This window comes from Mesocricetus auratus, unplaced genomic scaffold, assembly GCF_017639785.1.
Source record: "Mesocricetus auratus isolate SY011 unplaced genomic scaffold, BCM_Maur_2.0 Super-Scaffold_100048, whole genome shotgun sequence".
Classification (NCBI taxonomy): Eukaryota; Metazoa; Chordata; class Mammalia; order Rodentia; family Cricetidae; genus Mesocricetus; species Mesocricetus auratus.
Genome location: NW_024429225.1, coordinates 3268593 through 3291263, shown reverse-complemented (window position 1 = coordinate 3291263; position 22671 = coordinate 3268593). Strand labels below are relative to the sequence as shown.

The window sequence follows — 22671 nt, the reverse complement described above, 5'->3', positions numbered from 1 at the left end:
TGTTAAAATGGGGATTTGGGAACTACCATGCATGCTTTTGTTAATATATAAATGACTTTATCCTTCCCATCCAGTTATCTGTGGTTCTGTTTCTTAACCTTCCTAATGCTGTGACACCCTTTAATACAGTTCGTCATGTTTTGGTGATACCCAACCATAAAATTATTACTACTTCATTACTGTAATTTTGCTACTGTTATGAATTGTAATGTAAATATATTTGGAGATAAAATGTATTGATATTTTGTTTGTAATCTAACAAATAAAGCTTTCCTGAAAATCAGAATGCAGAGCTAAGCCACTAGTTAGCCACATACCTAGTTAAGAGCAAAGACACTAGTTAGCTACACACCTAAGCCACTAGTTGGCCACGCAGTGATGGCCACGCCTTTAATTTCAGCACTAGGGAGACAGAGGCAGATGGATCTCTGAGTTCAAAGCCACCCTGGGCTACATGAGAGTGGATCAGTCTAAAAGAGAAATATTCTCCTTTAATCCCAGCATTAGGGAAGTGGAGACAAGGCTGGGTGGAGAGGAGGAATATTAGGCAAGAGGAGACAGGAAGTCACTGCTGTCTAGGCAGTCTGAGGAGCAGTGCAGTTGGGGATTGCAATTGCAGAACACAATCACCCCTTTGGTCTGAGCATTGGTAGATGTGAGAGCTCCCTAGTGTCTGGCCGCTTTGCTTCTCTGGTCTTCAGCTTTAACCCCAATATCTGTCTCTGGGTTTTATTATTCCTGCTACAATAAACATTTGGCTTAGGGGTTGTGACCCACAGGTTGAGAACATCTGTGTTAGATTAGGCAGAAGGAACTTAAGCATTAGGGCATTTTATCTGCAAATATTTTAGCACATAGTCCTAAGAGATGACTATTATTTTTTAAAAATTCTTCTTTAATTTCACATATCTAGTCTTTCCCCTAATTTTCATATACAGTGCTCATGCCAATTAAATAATAAGGTATTTTATTTTATAACCAGAACCCAAATAAAATCTCCGTGTGATTGGTGTTTTCAGTCTGCTGGTTCCCTGCAAGTGTGTTGCCTTCTGCCTCTTCCCCCTCTGTTTTAAGTCTAGGAGTGTCTTGTGCAGTTTCTGATAGTTTGGATTCAGCTGACTGCATTCCTAGAGCTGTGTGTTCCTCTGTCCTTTGTATAATTCATAGATTGGTACCCATTAGAGGCTTATCTGATTCAGGGTGGGTAGCGGTGGGTACTGAGGTCTGTGAGGCCTGCTTGCCTGGTTCAGTGGAGCTTCCATAGGCTGACTGATGGCCTGTGGTAACTGTTGTGTCTGGTGCTGTAACGAGACGCTCCTTACTTATTGGATGCAGTTGAAGCTTCAAACATGGAATGGCCCCTTCCTTCCCCTAGGTGTGGGTGTAGGGGCAGAATAAGTACTTCTGGGTGTGTTGTATGAGTAATGGAAGGTTAGCTACTTTCTCTTTAGGTTGTATGCACATGCACGCTACTGTTAATTCAAGTAAGGAGGGAAGGAAGATGCTGTTTCCTCTGTAGCTGCAGGGAGGGTACACAGGCGAATGTCACTGCCACCTAAACCGAAGAAATGTCGTGTATTAGAGGGATGACCTAGGGGAAGGGGCTGTTAATACATTCCATATCCTTTTCTTTTGTGGCCATGATCTGGTTTTGTTTCTACTTTAGGTTTTATTGGTGGATTTACTTATTTGACAATATCTCATGAGCCAGGAGTGCTGAAGATCTGTAGTTTCTGTTCTTCAAAGATTGTGGAAAAATTACCAGCAGTCAGGGATTTTCTTTTTTTTCTCTAATTAAAAAAATATTTATGTGCATTGGTGTTTTGCCTGCATTGTACATCTCTGTGAGGGTACCTTGGAACTGGAGTTAGAGACAGCTGTGAGCTGCTTGTGGGTGCTGGGAATTGAACCTAGGTCCTCTGGTAAAACAGCCAGTGTTCTTAACTGGTGTGCCATCTCTCCAGTCCCCAGAATTCTTCTTTTAATGCTAACAGACTTATTGATTGTTGGTTTTGTTATTACTTACTTGTTTATTTGGGGATATGGTCTTCCCATGTAGCTCAGGCTGAGCTTGAATTCCTGATTCTTCTGCCTTCAAATCCTGGCCTGGGATTACAAGTGTATGCCCCCATGCCTGGTCAAATTCATTCTTAATGGCATTACTATGGACCATCAATAACTAAGTCTTCATGGCTCTATAGAAATTTGTAAATCACCATGAGGCATGACAATATTCTTTGTATTTTGTTCACATACTTGTTAAAAGTGGACTATTGCTTCATGTTGTCTGTATTTTAAAATATATATATTAAACTTTTCATGTGCTAGGTAAGAGATTAGTATTCTAGGTTTTTTGTTTTGTTTTAAAATCAAGTTTCTTCTTACATTTTTTTAGTTTAATTGATAATGAAAACGGATAAAGTGTCCTAACTCTGTAATGTACAGCTATAGCTTCATACTTCTGTAGCTGAGGCAGGGTAGTCTGCAAGTACCACAGAGAGAAGTGAGTGGACACTTTCAATGCCACCTGGCGTGAAAGCCTCTCTCCATGTAAAAGAACAGCACCCACTCAATACAAACTCAGACCATATCAGGGGACACTAGCAAGCCACTTTAGGTTCAGATTAAAACCAGATTAAATAGTTCTTATCTGGATCTGCTTTATACAGAAGCAATAACAAGAGAAAAACAAAAATTCCTTATAGAAAAGTGTTTTCATGTTTAATAGTTAACATTAATTAATCCTAATAATAATAATGAGGTTTAAGTTAACTTTGTTTTCTTTTTCTCTCGTATGTAGTTCTGTTTAGTCTGTTACACAGAACAAGATGTCCTACCTCTGTCTCTTGGGATTAAAGGTGTGTGCCACCATGCCTGGCTACACTAAGTAATTCTTTTAAAAACCCAGAATACTACCAGGCGGTGGTAGCCACACCTTTAATCCCAGCTCTTGGGAGGCAGAGGCAGGCAGATCCCTGTGAGCTCAAGACCAAGTCTGGTCTACAAGAGTGAGTTTCAGGACATCTTTCAAAGCCACAGAGAAACCCTGTCTCGAACCCCCCCCCCCCCCAAAGTTTCAAAAATCTCTAATTCTACAGTTCTAGATACTGATTGAAACTATAATATGTGTATTGCTTTCTTTACTTGACCTGTAAACAGAAACCAATTTTGTGTTGGAGTTAAATAAATGTGTGCTTATCATCCCCCAGTGTGATTTTAAAACATGCTTACAATACGTGTTTTGTTTTTAAATTTGAAGTATTTCAGGAGCTTTGGAGTGTCTTCAAAGAATTTGAAATCTTCTGGATTGAGTATCTTCAGCTAGACTTGGAATTTTTAAATACTTCATATTTAAAAAAATTATTTTATGTATACGGTGTTCTTCCTGCACGTATACCTGCAGACCAGAAGAGGGCACCAGATATCACTATAGATGGTTGTGAGCCACCATGTGGTTGCTGGGAATTGAACTCAGGACCTCTGGAAGAACAACCAGTGCTCTTAACCTCTGAGCCATCTCTCCAGCCCCAGAATTCTATTTCGTTTTAACGATTGTTGTTTTGTTTTGTTTTTCCCTTGGTTTTCGAGACAGGGTTTCTCTGTGGCTTTGGAGGCTGTCCTGGAACTAGCTCTTGTAGACCAGGCTGGTCTCAAACTCACAAGAGATCCACCTGCCTCTGCCTCCCGAGTGCTGGGATTAAAGGCGTGTGCCACCAACACCTGGCTTTTAACGATTGTTTTTTGAAAAGCTGATCATTATAGATTTTGAGATTTTTACACATGCTCAGTGGCTTGTTGCTCATGAGTACTTCTCGTGGCAAGAGAGCATAAATTTTGAGTTGAGGTCTACTGCCTTTGAGTCCAGAATTCAGTTGCAAATAATGTGTTATGGATAAAAAGCATTTATTTTGATAGCTATATGTGTGTATTTAATTTTTAGTTTACATGAAAATATTTATTTACTTATTGCTGGCCATGGTGGCGTTTATCTTTAATCCCAGTGCTTGGGAGGCAGAGGCAGGAGGATCTCTCTAGGTTGGCCTGAAACTCACTCATGACCCTGACCCTGACCTTGAACTCAGGATTTTCCTGTTCATGGTTCCTAGGCTGTGTAGCTATAGGCATGTGGCATCATTCAGCTTTCAGTGGGTTTTCTGTTGTTGATATTTATTTATTTTTTAAAACTAAATTATGTTCAATCTTTAAAAGTTAGATCCTCCTCTGAAATTCTAAGTATGATGACATTTATAATTATCAGATTTGGTGCTTTTAAATGTTTGATTATTTCTTTTAATAGTCGACTCTTGGAAATCTGCGACTCAGACTTTTCTCTCTCACAGACTTACAGTGAATGGTTACGTGGCTTCGAAAAGAAGGCAAAAGCATGTGTATCTGGGACTTCAGATGCAGAGACGGTCAAGGTTAGTTCAGGGAGTGAACTTCGTATTTAAATAAACTGTGAGTTGGAGCAGTCGAACTTTTTCTCAGGAATGTTGGGGTGACAAAGGATATATTATTAGTTGGGTAGTAAAAAGAATATGGTGCTTTGATTTTTAAAACCAAATGCTTAATTGCTCTCATCTCTTTTTAGCTTAAGTTTTCAAAGTGACGATCAGCTGAGCTGTGTAGCCTGTGTCACTGACTTGCTGCAGCACCCCAGACAACCTGCAGCGCTCAGAAACCGGCTTCCTTCTTAGCCTTGGCCACAGAGGCTGCAGGCCTGTGCCCGGTCTGAGTCCTAGGCAGTGGGGGCATAAACATTGCAGTGTTTACTTAGGGGCCATGTGTATAAAGAGTAGCATCCTTGTTGTAAATGTGTGATGGACTTAACAGAGCGTCACAAATAGACACATGTGACCAAAAGGTCATTGTACTTTACAGGCCTCCGTTTGTCATTGCAGGTTTTGGAGCACAGGTTGAAAGAGGCTGATGAGATGCACGCCTTGCTACAGCTGGAGTGTGAAAAATACAAATCCGTCCTTGCAGAAACAGTAGGGAATGACTTGAGTTTACATTTTGATTTTATTTTGAAATCATTGGCTTATTTCTTCCTGGCCTAAGTGATTGTGTATTGACATCAGAATGTGAGTTTTTCAGACTAACCCTGCCTTTGTTTGCAGGAAGGGATCTTACAGAAGCTGCAGCGAAGTGTGGAGCAGGAAGAAAGCAAATGGAAGGTTAAGGCTGAGGAGTCACGCAGGACAATTAAGCAGGTACTGGAGAGAGGGTTCAGAGCATCGGCACAGTGCGTGTGGGGGCCACCTGGGAGCCGGGGACACGTCGCCTGTGTCTTACACACAGGGGTAGCGGATTGTTTGAAGGAACCCTGGGGTGATTCTGATACTTACCCATTTGAAAACCAGTCATCAGAGTGACTGCCAGGCAGGGTAGCAGACACAGTGCTTTGAAAGTGATAGATAGAACCACATAGGATAAAGAGGTCCAGATCCCCGGATCCAGAAGTAGTTTTCAAATATTGCTCTGTCCATATCATGTTGTATTCAAGGACAAGCTAAGTCATTCTTCTGTTCATGGTTTTAAAAAAACAAAAGTAAAAAAACCCTCTAAGCTGGAATTCCCAACATGTGGCCCTGGATAGAGCTGAATGTGGCCCAGACATTTGTAGATGGTGCCAGGTCACAGGCCAGCAGGCCAGCCATGCGAGTATAGCCTGCCTGTGCCGTGTCCCCTCCAGCCATGCGAGTATAGCCTGCCTGTGCGGTGTCCCCTCCAGCCTCTCTTTGTGCTGTCTCGTGTTTCAGATGCAGGCCTCCTTTACATCCTCAGAGCAAGAGCTGGAGAGACTAAGAAGAGAAAACGGAGACGTGGAAAATGTATGTTACTTGATAGTTACACTTACAACCTGGGAGCCCATTTTTAGCTTTATGCTTGCCCAGACATCTGTTTTAAGGTTACTTTTGTGTCTGATAATATAATTATATTCTCTATTTTCTTGAGTAGTTTGACTTAACACAGTTTTAAATTCTTAAGGATCTTAACATCCATTATGGAAAAACCGTGGAAGGAAAGCTTAAATGTATTGACTTCCTTTTGTTGTGTTGACAGCTGCGAAGAGAACGAGAACACTTGGAAATGGAGCTAGAGAAGGCAGAGGTTGAGCGGTCAACGTACGTGACGGAAGTCAGAGAGGTACTTATCGTAGAGTTCTTCAGACTTGCTGTCCAGTTCACATTTAGTTGAGGAGAGGAGAGTGTTAAAGTGTTTCCTTCCGAGTAGCTACCAAGTATGGGTCATCATGGAGATGAATCTTAAACTTTGAACTTCATTGCAGCTGAAAGATCTGTTGACTGAGTTGCAGAAAAAGCTCGATGACTCATACTCTGAAGCAGTGAGGCAGAATGAGGAGCTTAACTTGGTAAGCAGCTTGCCCTCCGCCGAGCTTCCAGTCGACTCTGGAGACGCGCTGGGGTGCCGACTCCACCAGACTTCTCCTGGCTAACACCTTTAGCTTGGCACTTCTGCTGGGTAGAGTCGGTCTTCTTCTGATGTGTTGGAAGATGGGTCTTCTTTCTTAGCTCCTAATAATGGCATGTTTGGCTTCCAACTCGATTTCAAAGTTTTATCCTTCTACAGCCTAATTTCTTAAACAGTGTTACTATTTGGTAAACAAAGAAACAAAAGATTGGAGGAATTGTAAGGATTATTTTCTGGACTGTAATAGTTAACTAGGTTTGTAACCTGGAGGAAGCTGGTTGATGTTTATAGACAATGTGTTCTTCGTTCAAGGGAATGACCTAACCAAAGCTTCTCACTAGTCTTTCTGAAAGTAAATTTCAGAAACTTTCAAAGTAATTTCCTTTCTGCTTGTTCTTTTCAGATAGGGTCTATTATGTAGGCTATTCTGTAGGAAGAGTAGTCCTTCTGTCTCAGTCTTTTAGCTGGGATTACAGATATGAGCCAGTATTCCTCAACATATTATCTAACACATAATAACCCGGAATGACTGACTGACCCTCTCCCTCCTTTTTCTCTCCCTACCTCCATTCTTTCCTTTCTGTGGCTCTAGGAATTATACCTAGGACCTTAAGCATAATAGACAAGCATTCTATCTCTGAATTATATCCTCAGCTTCCTTTTAACTGTGATAGAGCATCTTGCTAAATTGCCTAAGGTAGCTGTGAGGATTTTTTGTTTTTGTAGCCCAGGTCATCTCGGTCTCCCAAGGAGTGGGGACTGTACCACCAGGCAGCTAAATGTTTTAAGACATGCATTCCTGTTTTAGTTTTTAGGGATTTATACTGACTGTTGACTTTCTGAGCCGTTAGATAGGTATAGCTGTCTTGTGCTGTTTTATCACTAATCATTGTATCTTCCTGTGATTTAAAATGTTACATGTTTATTTTTTAAAAGTATATAAGCATACTTTAGGAAGAATATAGTAAGTTTCTCTTTGCCCCGAATTAATCCTGCTGTTAAGAATCCTTTCATTTAGCACTACATGTGTACCAGGAGAACTTACCTATTTTCATTTCTGGTTGCTCTTTGTTATAGCAGTTATGTTTGGTAAAGTTGGTTTTTCACTGTCTAGAAATTGTTTTTAGGTTAACACATAATACTGGGTTTCATCATAGCATCTTCATATGTGTATCTCAACCATTCCCTTCCTCCCTACCGTTTCCTGTCTTTCCTTGTTCCCTCTGCCTGGTTGTGTTTGTTGCTAGTTAGTGGTTTTGGCTGTGTAGTCCGGACTAGTCTTGAATTGGCAGCAATCTCTCTGTTTCAGCTTGCATAGTGTTGTGATTGATTGAGGTTTATAGGTTGGTGTGGAACATGGTGCCCAGTAAGACAGTGTTTTAAGAGAATTAATTATATACTGTATATGCCATGTATGTATATGTATATGTACATACACCCTAATTTAAAAATTCTTGTTTTATTTACTGATGCTTTGTTTTAATTAGGCCCATGTCCAGTGCTATATAAGACTAGTTTTGTGCATGTACTTGCTGTATAGTATACCTGTCAGGCATGTGGTGTGCCAACCTTGTAAGCCTATCGTGTGTTTTAGAAGGTTAAAGTGGCAATTTATTTTTTTCTTTCTTATGATTGTAATAGTTGACTTATTGAAAAAAATGAATTTTCTTGGCCATACACAATGTTTATGTTCTTATACTAAAAGATGACCCTCTCTGCCAAAGAGAACTGAGCTTGCAGTTAAGCACAAAAATCAAAAGCTTTAGGCATGCCAGTGTATTTATTGGTTTGTTTGCTTATTTACTTACTTGTAACTCCTGCTAAGTGTCCAAAACTGTTTGGAAAGTCAAGTTTGTGACAGGGCTGCAAACACAGTAATTTTTTTTTCTTTCCAAATACTGTTTTTGAGACAATATTTCTGTCTAGCCCTGACTGTCCTGCAATTCCCTCTGTAGACCAGAGTGGCCTCAACCTCAGAGATCTGCCTGCCTCTGCTTTCCAAGTGCTAGGATTAAAGGTGTGCATCACCATGCCTGGCATTAACTTTTTAGACAATGTGGATGATTTCTTTTTTATTTAATTGAAACAGTTGTGAGAAAAGAGGTGTTATACATGGATACTGGGTTCATATGAAGCCTGTTTTTGACAAGTTAGCTATTGAGAATTGTATCTCAAGACTTAACTCTTTAAAAGACAAATAGTTTATTTTCTTGTCTATGACTATTTTGCCTGCTTCTATGTCTGGTGCTGACCCAGACAGAATGCCCTGGGACTGGAGTTATGAGTGTCTGAGGCGCTATGTAGGTGCTGGGGACTGGAAGAGCAGTAGCCGCTTTGGCATTTCTTACTGGTGCAGTTTAGGCTAGAGTGACCTTGCACTGCTGTTATCAAAGTTACTTAAACTGTTCATTGTCTTAAAGTGATAAACAGCTGACTCTTTAGAAAGTTTAGATTTATTATTTTGTGCATATGGGCATTGGCCTGCATGTATTTCTTTGTACCACATGCATATCTTGTACCTGTGGAGGCCAGAGAGGCGTTGGATCCTCTAGAACTGGAGTTAAGACAGTATTTGGGTGTTGAGCATCAAACCAAGGTCCTCTCCAAGAGCAACAAGTGCTCTTAAACACAGCCAACTCTTCAGCACCCCAATTGACTTTTGTAGTGAGACTTTTTCATTGGGACCGTTGGCTCTCTGATAACGACAGAGAGACTTATTATTAATCATCAAAGCTCGACCTATCGCTCAGACTTGTTTCTAGCTAGCTCTTTAACTTAAATTAACCCATCTTTATCAATCCTGCCATGTGGCTTGTGGCTGTTGCCTCTCCTCCTGCACATCCTGCTTCCTCTGCATCTGGCTGGTGACTCCCCCTTTCTTCTTCCCAGCATCCTCTGTGCCCCTCAAACCCTGCCCAGCCATTGGCCATTCAGCTTTTTCTTAAACCAATCTGAGTGACACATCTTCACAGTGAACAAAAAGATTATTCCATAACATTTCCCCTTTTCGTCCAAATAAAAAGGAAAGTTTTTAACTCTAACCCAGTAAAATTATATACAATGCGAACAACTATCTGGTATTCTCTAAACTGAAAGGAAAGATGTTAATTGAAACTATATACAATAGGAACAATTACATTTGCAATGCCCAGTCCATTTGTATTTGGCATGTTAGGAGAAAATATTTCCTTGCTCCTTCTATCTTTATGAGTCCAAAGGTCTGTACCTTTACCTTCTATCATACCTAAGGAAAATTGCAACTATAGCTACCTCACCTTCAACTCCATGGAAGACCACAGAAGGATATAATATTACCTGAGCAAGCAGTAAGTGCCATGCACGCCACTTGCAAAACTAAGCAATGACAGAGACAGCTGGCTGCCTGGACAAGCCACCCCAAGGTTCCTCTGCAGTGTTGGGGATTCCATCTTCAGCTAGACTATCTGACAGTCTTTTCTGTGAAGCCAGAATTCTGAAGGACCATCCTACCTGGTCTTGGCAAAGCTTAGCAGCCACTTTGTTTTTATCTTGCTTTCCAGTTTGGACAGCACACTGTCAGCAGTCAGGCAAGAGCAGTTTCTTGCCCACTGGTTAGTTTTGCCACATTGAAAACAAACTCCATATGGAGTTTCTTTGCCTATCATCCCTGAAGTAAATTATTATTATCATTTTATTTATTTGTTTGGTTTTTTATTTATTGGTTTAGAGGCTGTCCTGGGACTGGCTCTGTAGACCAGGCTGGCCTCAAGTTCACAGAGATCTACCTGCCTCTGCCTCCCGAGTGCTGGGATTAAAGGCGTGCGCTACCAACACCCAGCTGAAAAGCCCTATTTTTAACAAAACATTTTAAATGCCTTATTCTGTCAGTCTTTGGAATGTTTGAAAACTATCTATCTAAAATATATCTGTTTGACGTTAAAACATACTTAACATGACTAGAAGTTATAGATGACTAACTACTAATCTGCATTTCTTTATTATCCTAGTTTGTAATAATAGCTTTCAAGGACTAACAATTTGCATTACATATTTAAATGAGATGCATAGATCCAGTACCTTAAACAAGAGTAGAAATGTATGTAAACTATGGTCTAACAAAAATGACTTTAAATTTGTATCAATCTACAGCCCTGAAGCTGTTTTGGATGCGGAGCTCTGAGGGTCTGCAGCAGGGGCACTTTGAGGGTCTGCAGCAGGGGCACTCTGAGGGTCTGCAGCAGGGCACTCTGAGGGTCTGCAGCAGGGCACTCTGAGGAGACTGCAGCAGGGCACTCTGAGGAGACTGCAGCAGGGCACTCTGAGGAGACTGCAGCAGGGCACTCTGAGGAGACTACAGCAGGGGCACTCTGAGGAGATTACAGCAGGGCACTCTGAGGGGCTACAGCAGGGGCACTCTGAGGGGCTGCAGCAGGGGCACTCTGAGGGGCTGCAGCAGGGGCACTCTGAGGGGCTGCAGCAGGGGCACTCTGAGGGGCTGCAGCAGGGGCACTCTGAGGAGATTACAGCAGGGCACTCTGAGGGGCTACAGCAGGGGCACTCTGAGGAGACTGCAGCAGGGCACTCTGAGGAGACTGCAGCAGGGCACTCTGAGGGTCTGCAGCAGGGGCACTCTGAGGAGATTACAGCAGGGCACTCTGAGGGGCTACAGCAGGGGCACTCTGAGGGGCTGCAGCAGGGGCACTCTGAGGGGCTGCAGCAGGGGCACTCTGAGGGGCTGCAGCAGGGGCACTCTGAGGGGCTGCAGCAGGGGCACTCTGAGGAGATTACAGCAGGGCACTCTGAGGGGCTACAGCAGGGGCACTCTGAGGGTCTGCAGCAGGGGCACTCTGAGGGTCTGCAGCAGGGGCACTCTGAGGGGCTGCAGCAGGGGCACTCTGAGGGGCTGCAGCAGGGGCACTCTGAGGGGCTGCAGCAGGGCACTCTGAGGGGCTACAGCAGGGGCACTCTGAGGGGCTGCAGCAGGGGCACTCTGAGGAGATTACAGCAGGGCACTCTGAGGGGCTGCACCAGGGGCACTCTGAGGGCCTGCAGCAGGGGCACTCTGAGGGGCTGCACCAGGGGCACTCTGAGGGCCTGCAGCAGGGGCACTCTGAGGGGCTGCAGCAGGGGCACTCTGAGGGGCTGCACCAGGGGCACTCTGAGGGCCTGCAGCAGGGGCACTCTGAGGGGCTGCAGCAGGGCACTCTGAGGAGACTACAGCAGGGGCACTGAGGGGCTGAAGCAGGGCACTCTGAGGGGCTGCACCACCTGGGCCACTCGTTTTCCTTGGGGTCTGGTCCCTTGCTCTGAAAGCACATAAACTTTTAAAGATAACATGCATATCTGCACTAACACAAGTCAGTTAAAGATGATTTTTCTGTGTTTGTTTGAGCATTTAGAATACTCGTCACCTGTCCTGTAGTTGTTAAGCTTCATATCTTTGTGTCTGTAGCCAGGATTTTCAGAGGTCTCCCTGGTCCAACCTGATCTCTATCAATCTTGAATGAATCCAAAGCCTTTCGATTTATTTCTGTGGAAACAAAAGAATGACCTCTTCTCCAATGTAACAGTTTTTCTTGACTTCCACTTTGAAATTAGGATATTTTAAACATATCTAGGTTGAGTTAATTTAGTTTGTATAATCCAATGTCTCTCAGCAGCGATCAAATAATTTAAAGTCAGTACAACACCACATGGGATCCAGACTCTAGCGTTTTGCATCTTTACATGGCTTATGCTTTTTATACTTTTATTTTTTTCTTTAAAGACTTTCATTATAAACATTTTCTTCTATGACTATCTAGACACATTTTCTCTTATTTCTTAATTAAGCCTATGTGCATTTTATACACTGTTACCTGTTTAGAGGTTTTTTTCTGTCTGAACCTGCTTTTATCTGTAACCTATTCTATTTGCTTGAACAAAATCCTAAGCAGGTGTGCAGCTTATTTCACGGTACACAGCCTGCAGGAGCGGCTGGCCAGTGGGTGTTCCTCTGTACCGTGGACTGTATGGGGCTGTGGGGCTAGGAAACCGAATTTGACTCTGGTTTTGTGTGTTTTAAAGCTTTTTTTTCTGTCTTATGTGGAAATTCCTGCCCCCATGTTGGATGCCAGTTGTAGTCAGATTTTTTTTTGTTGGGACTGTCACCTCCACAGTAATGATATGGAGACTTATTAATTATGAAAGCTTGGCCTCAGCTTAGGCTTGTTTCTGACTTGCTCTTATAACTTAAATTAACTAGTTTCTATTAATCTGTGTCCTGCCACATGGCTTGTAGCTTTTACATCTCCTACACATCTTGTTTTTTTTCTGTGTCTGGCTGGTGACTCCATGTTTCTTCTTCCCAGCATCCTCTCTGCCCCCAAAATCCTCCCTAACTATTGGCCATTCACCTTTTTTCTTAACCAATCCAAGTGACACATCTTCAGTGTATAGTAAAATTATTTCACAGCAGATCTTTTTTATTTTTTAAACAGAACTCTAGATTAAAAGAGTGTTTTCAAGCTGATTGGAAACTTTCTATTTTCCTTTTAATTTGGGATAATTTTAGTAACTGAACTGTAACGCTTTAAAAGGCCCTTTCCTAGCATCTGGTTCTGGTTTGGGGTTGACGTTTCTACACAAAACTCCGGTTCATTCTGTAGCTTCTCTTAGGTTCTGCTCTGCAGATGGGACTCTGCTGCCAGCTCCTCTGTCTCTGGCCAGTTCCCAGCTGAGCCACTGTGCATAGTGGCTGTTAGAGCTCATTCTTCATAGCCATCCAGCTAAGCAAATGTGTATGCAAAGTAAGTTAACCGTTCTGCCCCGTGTTTCTACAGCTGAAGACACAATTAAATGAAACACGAACAAAACTTCAAAATGAACAAAGTGAGAGGAAGAAGGTAGCCGATGATTTGCATAAGGTAAGACATTGTTTGGCCTGGAGACTGTGTGCACATGTCCTGGGCAGACACACTATAAAACTGCTCTTGTCTTTTTGGGACCTTAGAAGTATAGACTGCTGGTGTTGGGGAGAAACTTTCACTTGCTTCCCCATTTGAAGTAACTTTTTATTTCTTTTGAAAAATTCTTTAAAATTATTACTTGATGTGTATGGGTGTGTTTTGTTGGCATGTCTATCTGTTTACCACATGAATACTTGGTACCTTTGGAGACTTGAAGAGAACTTTGGACCCCCTGTAACTGGAGTTGCAGATGGTTGTGAACTACATGTGGGTGCTGCAAATTGGACTTGGGTCCTCTGAAAGAGCAGCCCCTGCTCTTAGCTGCTGAACCACCTCTCCAGCCCCCTAAAGTTTTAAAATAAGATTCGACATTGTCATTTATTTGCAAAGTACATTTCTGTTTATCAGTAGGAAGAATGTATAATATCTGTAGTTTCAGAAGTTTGTTCTTTTCACTCAGTTCTTTGTACCAGTATCTGTTCCTTCTCTTTCCCTTTTCTCCCACGCCTGTTCCTCTGAGACAGGGCCTCACTATGTAGCCCAGGCTGGCTTTGAACTCACCTGGATTGCAGGTGTGTGCCCCCATGTCGAGCACAATGTTTTTCTTATCCTCATCTTCACATTGATGATTTCTTTTAGGATTGTATTCCTTAACTCTGCATTTAGTTAGCAGGTTTTTTGTCATTCTGATGTGCTGTGTTTTTAGTTGTTCTTACATGCTTTAAAACAAAGATGGCTTAGAACTCTGCTAGTATTTATGGGAGATTATATCAGAAAAATTACATATATCACTTTCTGGGAATTACTGAATCAAGGATTTGCACAGCTTTAATTTTGATACCTGTAACAAACTTCTAAACATTTAAATATTAATATGTTAACAGATCTTTTAAAAGTTTCTCATTTAAATATCATGCCATATCATTTCATAAGAATACAAAAAGTATTTTTGTTGTTCAAACTTAAAGCTTATTGTTATTAATACAGAAGACAAATAATTGAGAAATGCTTGGAAATTAGATCATTTACATGCAGATTAAATGTTGTATGGGAATTCAAGAAGTTTGTGTTAGAGTACAGACTCTTTTTGTTTTGTTTTGTTTTGTTTTGTTTTGAGACAGGGTCCCACTGTGTAGCCTTAGTTGGTCTGTAACTCTGTGTAGATCAGCTGGCCTCATGCCACCATGCCCAGAGAGAGTACAAACTCTTAATTTAATTTGGTTTGTCATTTTTAAGTTTTGCCCTACGAGCCAAAATATAACAGATGCAGTCTTAGCAGTTTCTCAGACAGTATTTTGAGGATATTAAAACACAGGTGCCTAAAGATGTAGCTCGGCCTGGTCTCTGTGGTGCTAAAATGGCAAGGGTGAGTGGCAGTCACCTGCCTCTGTAGAATTAGCAGTGCTCCATTGGAATGGAGGTGCACACAAATATTTACGGACTGATTTGTAAAACTTACAGTGTAAAACCTAATGTATAATTGAGCCCATTCATAGGACATTTTTTGCTAGTTTTCTCTAAACTTGTTTTATGTTCAAAGAAGGACTTAAGACTAGGAATCAGCAAACTCAGTTTAGGATTAGTGGTCTACATGTGATTTTTTTTTTTTTAAATGCCCTTCAGGCTTACCTACAGCCTGGTCTTTTTTTTTTTTTAAGATTTATTTATTTATTACATATACACCAGATTGAATTGTAGATGGTTGTGAGCCACCATGTGGTTGCTGGGAATTGAACTCAAGACCTCTGGAAGAGCAGTCAGTGCTCTTAACCTCTGAGCCATCTCTCCAGCCCTACATGTGATATTTTTATGCGTTTCATTTAGAAACAAAAACTAGAAAAATTTAGAAACATAAAAATCCAAGTGTGGTGGCACATGCCTATAATCCAACTACTTAGGCAGCAGGGACTGGAGGGTCCGTAGTTCAACGTAAGCCTTGTCTACTTAATGAGTTCAAGGCCAGTCGGAGCTGTCAGGCTGTCTCTAATTAAAAACATAAAACCTATTCTTGAATGTGAACTGTACAAAGCAGATTATGGGTTAGATTTTGGCAGTCTTGTAATCTAGATTAAAACTTAAATATCAGTGTGGTTATTCTTAGTTTTAATTTCTTTATACAGTTCCTGTGTTTGAATTATTGAAAGCATGAACACACATTTTTATAAGCTGGTGGGAAATGTGGCTATTTTCATTTCGGTGACGAAAGTTTTACATTGTACACCGAGAAACGCTTTGACTTTGTACAAAATACAGATTGAGGCTATTTCTTTGTGTGCTTTGATGCGCCTGCTTCCCATTGCTTTTGTTACAGGCTCAACAGTCACTGAACTTCATCCACTCAAAAATTTCACTAAAAGCTGCTGGAGACAACGCTGTTATTGGGAATAGTGGTGTTTCCCCAGAAACGGTGTGTATTTCCTTCAAACCCAGATTTCTAGGCTAATTGCCCTGTACACTTTTTGAAGAACAGTCTTTGGCTCCACACTCTACCTCCCTCCATGTTTGGGAGAGGGACAGACTTGGGGCTAGAATGCTGCTTGTTAACTTCATGTGTGGCCTAGGGGAAATTCTCTAGTCGCTCTGCTTAGTAAAAGAAAATGATATCACTCGTCCTGGGTTGTAGGGAGGAACACTGAGTACATGTGAAATCCCTTGAAGAGAGGGTGGCTCTGTGTGTGGCACCTGTGGCTGGGACTGTTGGAGGCATGCTCTCCTTTGTGGGCGAGTTTTTCGTTTGCTTTCTAAGCATGGTCCTTTTATCTTCTGAATGGAAAAGAATACATTATTTGCAGTATCCACAGACCAGATTTTTCTCTGTGGCCAACATTTTATGCCTCATAGTTTCTCTCATGCCAGCTAGTTTGTGCCACTAATCAGCAGAAATTTTTCTGTGCGGCTTTTACTGTTGCTGATTTTTAAATAAATGTTCAGAATCTCTGCATTTATACCTTTTAAAATATCATTTCTCAGCCGGGCGGTGGTGACGCACGCCTTTAATTCCAGCACTTGGGAGGCAGAGGCAGGCGGATCTCTGTGAGTTCGAGGCTGGGCTGGACCAACAGCCTCCATAACAATACAGAGAAACCCTGTATCATAAAACCAATATATATATATTTCTCTTTTTGGTTGCCCATTCTTGTTCATCGTGTTTGGATGTTTTTGAAATGATCATCCCTTCCACCTTCTTTTCAGGGGGCTCCTGAGAAAGAGACAATGTCTGTGAGTCTGAATCAGACTGTGATCCAGTTACAGCAGCTGCTTCGGGAAGTCAATCAGCAGCTCATGAAGGAGAAGTGACCCCGGCTGTGGGTGTGCACACTAAGTATTGCTGTTTGTGTATGAGTAACAGCGGGGAGAGTGCATGCACAGTACACAGTCACCATAAGCTGATCAGCTTTCATTTCACGCTGGAAGAGGGTTCCTTTTTATGCCCACCCTCATCTACACCCCCACCCCCCCAGTTTCCAGGTGGCAGCTTTGACCTTTCTCATTTTGAAGTCTTCTGGTCTGTTTTCTTGATGCCTTCAGTTTCCCAATAGTTGACTCTGATCCTAGTTCAGGGCAAGTATCTGCCCTTCCCTTTATGACTTGCTTTTGGCTTTGTTTTTATCAATGCTGGACTGAAAATGAAGCCATCATAACTTTGTAACATGAAATGAGTATACAACATTTTTTTTATACCTAAAGATGGGATTCTTAGATTCCCATAATTTCTGTAGATTGGAAGCTGGTTTGGCCTCTTTTTGTTTGTTTTGTTTTGTGGCCTCCACTATGCCGGAATCACAGTGACACCACCATAAGAAATTGGTATTTTGTTTGCATTTGCTTTTGTAGATAATCTAGGAAATTTACTTTTCTATGTTTGAAGTGAGAGTTTTGCTTTAGGAGAAATAATAAATGCATCATTATTAGATCATGCTGTGAGCTCGTGTTGCCTGCGTGACCAAAGAAAAGAAAGCTCAATTTCAGCAGCGTTAAAAAGCCTTGCATCCCTGCTGGTGAGCGCAGACTTTGTCATCTGTGCTTTGCCTTCTTAAATGACTTAAGTCATATACACAGAATATTTCACATAGTCTTCTTTTGAGGCTGTTTGCTCTAAACTGATGGTGATCCCTGTTGGCACAAAGGGGTAACTCAAGCTGCCATTCAGAGCTCAGAGCAAAGGCCCCAGGGCAGGTTAAGTAGGAAACAGTGACAGACTTCCCTTGTGATGCGGCAGGCATGCATTTGTCACAAGGAAATGCTAATATCTCCTCATCTCAGACACTCCAGACAGTGTAAGCTCCCTCTTCTGTGTTCTGAAGTTGTGTTTCTGGCTCTTTGCTTTCCCCAATGGTGACAACCTTGCTTTCTGTTTATAGAGAACTTCTTGCATTTCATGTCTTCTTTCTATGGCTTCAGCCTGACACCCCCCCCCCCTTTTTTTGTGTGTGTGTGTGTGTGTGTGTGTGTGTGTGTGTGTGTGTGTGTGTGTGTGTGAACATGGCCAGATCCCTTCCTTTAATCTGTCCTGGAACTCACTGTGTAGACCAGGCTGGCCTTGAACTCACAGAGATCCACCTGCCTCTGCCTCCCAAGTGTTGGGACTAAAGGCGTGAGCCACCATTGCCTTGCCAGTCTTAAGTTTTGTTTGGTTTTTTTTTTTTTTTTTTTACTTATTAACAAGTATTCCTAATAAGTAATTTTTTTCTCATTGTGTTTTTCTTTCCTTGCTGTAATTTCTCTGTCTACTCTAGAGTAACTTCTATGTAAAACCATTTTGCCAACATCATTAATGGTTTGCTGAAGCTTTTCTCCTCATACAGTGAGTGGCACAGATATTGGAAGTGTGGACAAACTGTGCCGAGTGTGTCATCTCGGTACTGTGAAAAGGGCTTGGTTATTAGAGAGCTTTAAAACGGCCCTGAGAGCAGCTGCTACCTCCTGGCTTTACACTGTGTGTGCACTTATTTGTGACAGGTGACAGGGTCTGTAAATTCAGCCTGTTGCACACTGCCATCGTAGGTTACGTTATCTGAAGCAACACTGAGAAAAATGACAACTCAGGGTTATTCTCTTTGTAAAATATGCCCCTGAAGCCTTCTTCCGAGCCCTGTGATTACCATGTGTGAGCTGCTCTGGGTGCCCCGGGAAGGGCCGGGTGGATCTCATGAGCTATGTGTGGGATACAGCACTCCGGTGCTTGTCTTCCTGTGTTCTAAATGGGTTGCCTTCTTATCTTTTGCAGAGTGAAGTCATTGGAAATTACTCGTTAGAACTTAACAGAAGGCGTTGTATTATATTTTGCCAAATGAAAGCCTTATTTATGTTTCACCCTTTCTACTTTGTCAGACACTGAACAGTTTTGTCTTTTCTAACCTTGTTAGACTACTGACTTACAGAGAAAACACTTAAAAAGTCAACTCTGTAGACACCTCCAGAGTTTAGTTTTATAATAAACTGTTTGAATAATTAGACCTGAAATAAATGTAATCTTTTACCTTATTTTGCTCAAATTGTTCAGAAGATCAAGTGGTGTCGACAATGTGAGATATATAATATTTTAACACTGATGTTGTATACTGCTTTACCTAACATCTGGGAAGTAACTGCCTCTGACATCAACTCAAGGGAACACTTTTGTTGCTAATGTAATCAGCAAATAAAGGGACACTTATTATTCAAACACGACTCACTCTAATTCTCACTGAGTTTTAACAGGTGTCATTAGCACTTCAGATCATTTGGAATGCAGTTTCTAATTGCAACCACCAAACAAGACAAGTCTTGTCAATCCTGCAACTTCCTGACTAGACCTTAGTTAGCATCCTGTGTGGGACAGGGCTCTGTCAGGGTGATGACAGGGATGGTGCAGGCATTTGGGTCCCATCCATCATGGAGAAGGGCTCTGCTTTATTTTTACTATTACTACTATTGCTTTAAAATAACAACCATGTCGTGTGCATTCTCTTTTCTGTTGGAAGGTGTGTGTGTGTGTGTGTGTGTGTGTGTGTGTGTGTGTGTGTGTGCGTGCGCGCGCGCGCGCGCGCATAAGCAGGAAGGGGGAGGGCACTGTTTTCTTCAGATGGCAATAACAATTGACAAGTATCTTGTACCATGGGGTATTAAAGTACCTTTTAGTATTATTAGTGTTTCTTTTTTTCTTATTTCTTTTCATTATTTGTGCATAGGTCATTTGCTTTTATGCATGTATGTGAAACACACATGTATAGTGCCTATGGAGGCCTGAAGAACAAGTTTAAAGAGTTGTGAGCTGCTCTGTGGGTGCTGGGAATCCAGCCCAGGTCTCCTAGAAGAGCAGACGTTCTCTTACCCACTTAGGTATTGAACAAAGCAGTCAGGCTTCTACCACATGGAGGCTTTGCACTTTGCATTCCTTCTGTTTAGAGCTATTTTATTTTGAAGCAGATCTAGTGATAAACACCTGTCTTAGCTAGCATTTCTGTTGTGAAGAGAACCTTGACCACAAAAATATCTAATTGGGGCTGACTTACAGTCAGTTCAGTCCATTATCTTCATGGTGAGAAGCATGGTGGATATAGGCAGACGTGGTACTGGAGAAGGATCTGAGTGTTCTACATCTTGATCTGCAGGCAACAGGAAGTAAACTGTGTGCTGGGAGTAGTTTGAGCATATATGAGACCTCAGAGCCCACCCCCACAGTGATACACTTCCTCCAACAAGGCCACACCTCCTAATAGTGCCACTCCCCAAGGACCAAGCATTCACACACAAGTTTATAGTGGCCATACCAATTCAAACCACAACACTTGTCAGACTGCAGTTGGTAAATAGAGGCAAAAAGTCCATGAGTTAGAAGCTAGTGTGGGTTACAAAGCAAGATCCAGTTACAAAACACCAACGGCCCCTTTGGTTTTCAATGTCCGCTCAGTCACCTATTTTCACCCTCCCTCAATGTTGCAACCACACCATTAATTCATCTTTTGCTCATCCCAGTTTGGGACATGAGTAATTTTTAATGATTTCCTATATGAAATCATATTAGAAGTTTTGCCAGCTTCTCCACTCTGGAGTGGAGTAACATAGGGAAAGGTAGCCATGTTCCCATACGGTGATGGTTCAGTTGGGCAACTGTAGCTCCTATGTGTTGGTTAAATATTCCTCGAGCTGCAGTCACGGGAATGGTGGAGATCCCTGCTACGATGCTCTGTCCAGTGCTCATCTTTCCACTGTCTCGGGACCGTGGAGGAAGGAAAGAACCGACCATCTCTTGACTATACAACCATACCAGAACTGGGCGTCAATTCGGTTATTATGCTGAAGCTGTGAGTCTCATCAGAGTTTGCCTGAGTCATGAGGGCGTTGCGTGGGTTCAAGTGGAGACTGATTGGCAAAGAAGACTAAGTTCAGGTGGTCGGTAGGTGTTTCTCATTTCACTCAGGTTTCGTTTTTCATGCATCCCTCGAAATGTTTTTTTCATTGGCAGAATTCTATTATGTAACAGTGTCACAGGCACAGTTTATCATGTGCTAGCTAGCTTAAAAGCATTTACTTGGATTGGATATTTTACTCTTCACTAGATTATATTGAGGTAGAGAAGAGATATATTTCTATCATCCTCTTCATTGTAGATGTGAAACCTGGCCTTGGCTACTCAGGAGAGCCAGTCCTGAGTCTAAGCCATCCAGCTTGTGACTGATGTGTGCATATACATATCTACATACGTATCTCTGTAATGATATGTATGTAATTGTAGCTAGAGAAAAATACAAGATTGTGTGGCAAAAGTAACTTTAAAGGGTTTTGTTCTGTTGCCACTGCCTTTCTCGTCTTCTGACGGTTTCTGAGGGGCTGTCTGCCTCAGTGGTTCTCTGAAGGAGGACATGTAGACCACTTGGCACACCGTGGCCCTTGACTTCTAGGGTTCTTGAAGGTCAAAACCACTTTCATAAGATACTATCTGCCTTTCCACTCTCTGACATTTGTGCTACTCCAAGGAAACAGCAGGACTGAGGTGCATATAAACTCACAGACTGGCAGCGTGCACGGGTCTACACCAGGTGTGGTGCCCGCACTGCTGGGGGGGGGTGCACACAGGCTCCCCCCTTAACCAAGGAGCAATCTGCGCCTGATACCCAGTGGCAAAGGAAAAGTTACTTTTCTCCAGTGAAGTCTCATTGAGCATAGAAGCTGTGCTTCAGGGCATGTTTCCTGCCCAGGAGTATCTGACCAGTGTAAAACGAGCTCAGTGGTATTCTTTTTAAAGAATTTCTGTCTTATTTTGCCTTGTTTGGGCATTTTTTTAAACGAATCTTTTGTTTGTATATATAGGTTTTTTTTGGGGGGTGCTTGTTTCCTTTTTTTACAGAGAAGTAGGAGGGATTGGGCGGGTGAAGGGATGATGAGGATTTGGGAGGAGTTTGGAGAAGTGGGAAGCATGATCAGGTATGCTATATGAAAGGGTTTTAGTAAAATTTTTCTTGGTTTTGATTTTAGTACATTGAATATTGATAGCAAAGGTTTTTAATTCTAGAATTCCCAGACCAAAAATTGGACAGCCACTGTTTCTGCATAGTGTTTCTTTCCTGTAGTTTTTTTTATGACATCTGGCAATTATCTACACTTTAAAAATTTATCTTGTTTTATATTTTTGTAATTTTCATTTTCTTTGACAACTTGTGTGTAAAAGTTGTTTTCAAAAATTCATTTTAGGCTGTGGGTTTTTCTCTGGACTACTTTGTTACAAATGTTTATATGTAAGGATTTGTTTTTGAATATATTAAAATGGTTTATTTCAAGCCTGTATGAAATAAGAGACAAACAGCTTTCTCTCATTTATCAGTCATTAACATGTTTGCTTGGCTTAACAAACAAACCTGTAGTTGAACTATCTTGTGTGAACATGTAATTCCATGTTGTCATGTAACCAGATAACTATGTACATATCCTTAACAACATGTTTTGTATGCTTTCGAAATGTGTGTTAATCATTCTGCCATTCGTTTAGCAGTAAATGAAGACCACATGCCTAGGGATGTAAGTTTGCGTTTGTGGAGTGTGCACACACTCAGTTCTGCTAGGCACCATCCGATGGTTCCCATTCCACACAAAGTAAACAGGCGCTCTCCTTGCTATGTAGCTTCACATACTTGATCTAGATTACCTTTGTCAGAACGAGAGCGCACCCAGAGACCTTATGGTTTGCTGTACCGCGTGTGTACGGATGGATGCATTTTGCTGTATACCCATGAAGCTACAGAGAAGATGAACAGAACCATCAACTGCAACACATTCCTGTGTCTACTTCCTTGTTCCCAGGCATCTCGAGTGCCTTCTGCTACTTGGGGTC

The 22671-nt window shown here is 41.9% G+C and overlaps 1 protein-coding gene across 9 annotated transcripts in view; it reads left to right on the top strand.

Annotated features, from left to right (window-relative positions):
- The window catches only part of Ktn1 (kinectin 1), a 101659-nt gene extending 82633 nt beyond the window's left edge, over positions 1–19026 (top strand). For 4 of the 9 annotated variants that reach the window (XM_040735800.1, XM_040735795.1, XM_040735797.1 and 1 more), the window contains 10 exons: positions 4341–4421; positions 4902–4991; positions 5121–5213; positions 5763–5834; positions 6067–6150; positions 6293–6376; positions 13236–13319; positions 15673–15768; positions 16554–16670; positions 18589–19026. In XM_040735800.1, the coding sequence (XP_040591734.1) occupies positions 4341–4421; positions 4902–4991; positions 5121–5213; positions 5763–5834; positions 6067–6150; positions 6293–6376; positions 13236–13319; positions 15673–15768; positions 16554–16658 (789 nt within the window). In that variant the 3' untranslated portion in view covers positions 16659–16670; positions 18589–19026. The remainder of the gene's footprint in view (positions 1–4340; positions 4422–4901; positions 4992–5120; positions 5214–5762; positions 5835–6066; positions 6151–6292; positions 6377–13235; positions 13320–15672; positions 15769–16553; positions 16671–18588) is intronic. The other 5 variants (XM_040735801.1, XM_040735798.1, XM_040735799.1 and 2 more) reach the window with 2 other exon arrangements.
- The last annotated feature ends 3645 nt before the right edge of the window (positions 19027–22671 follow it).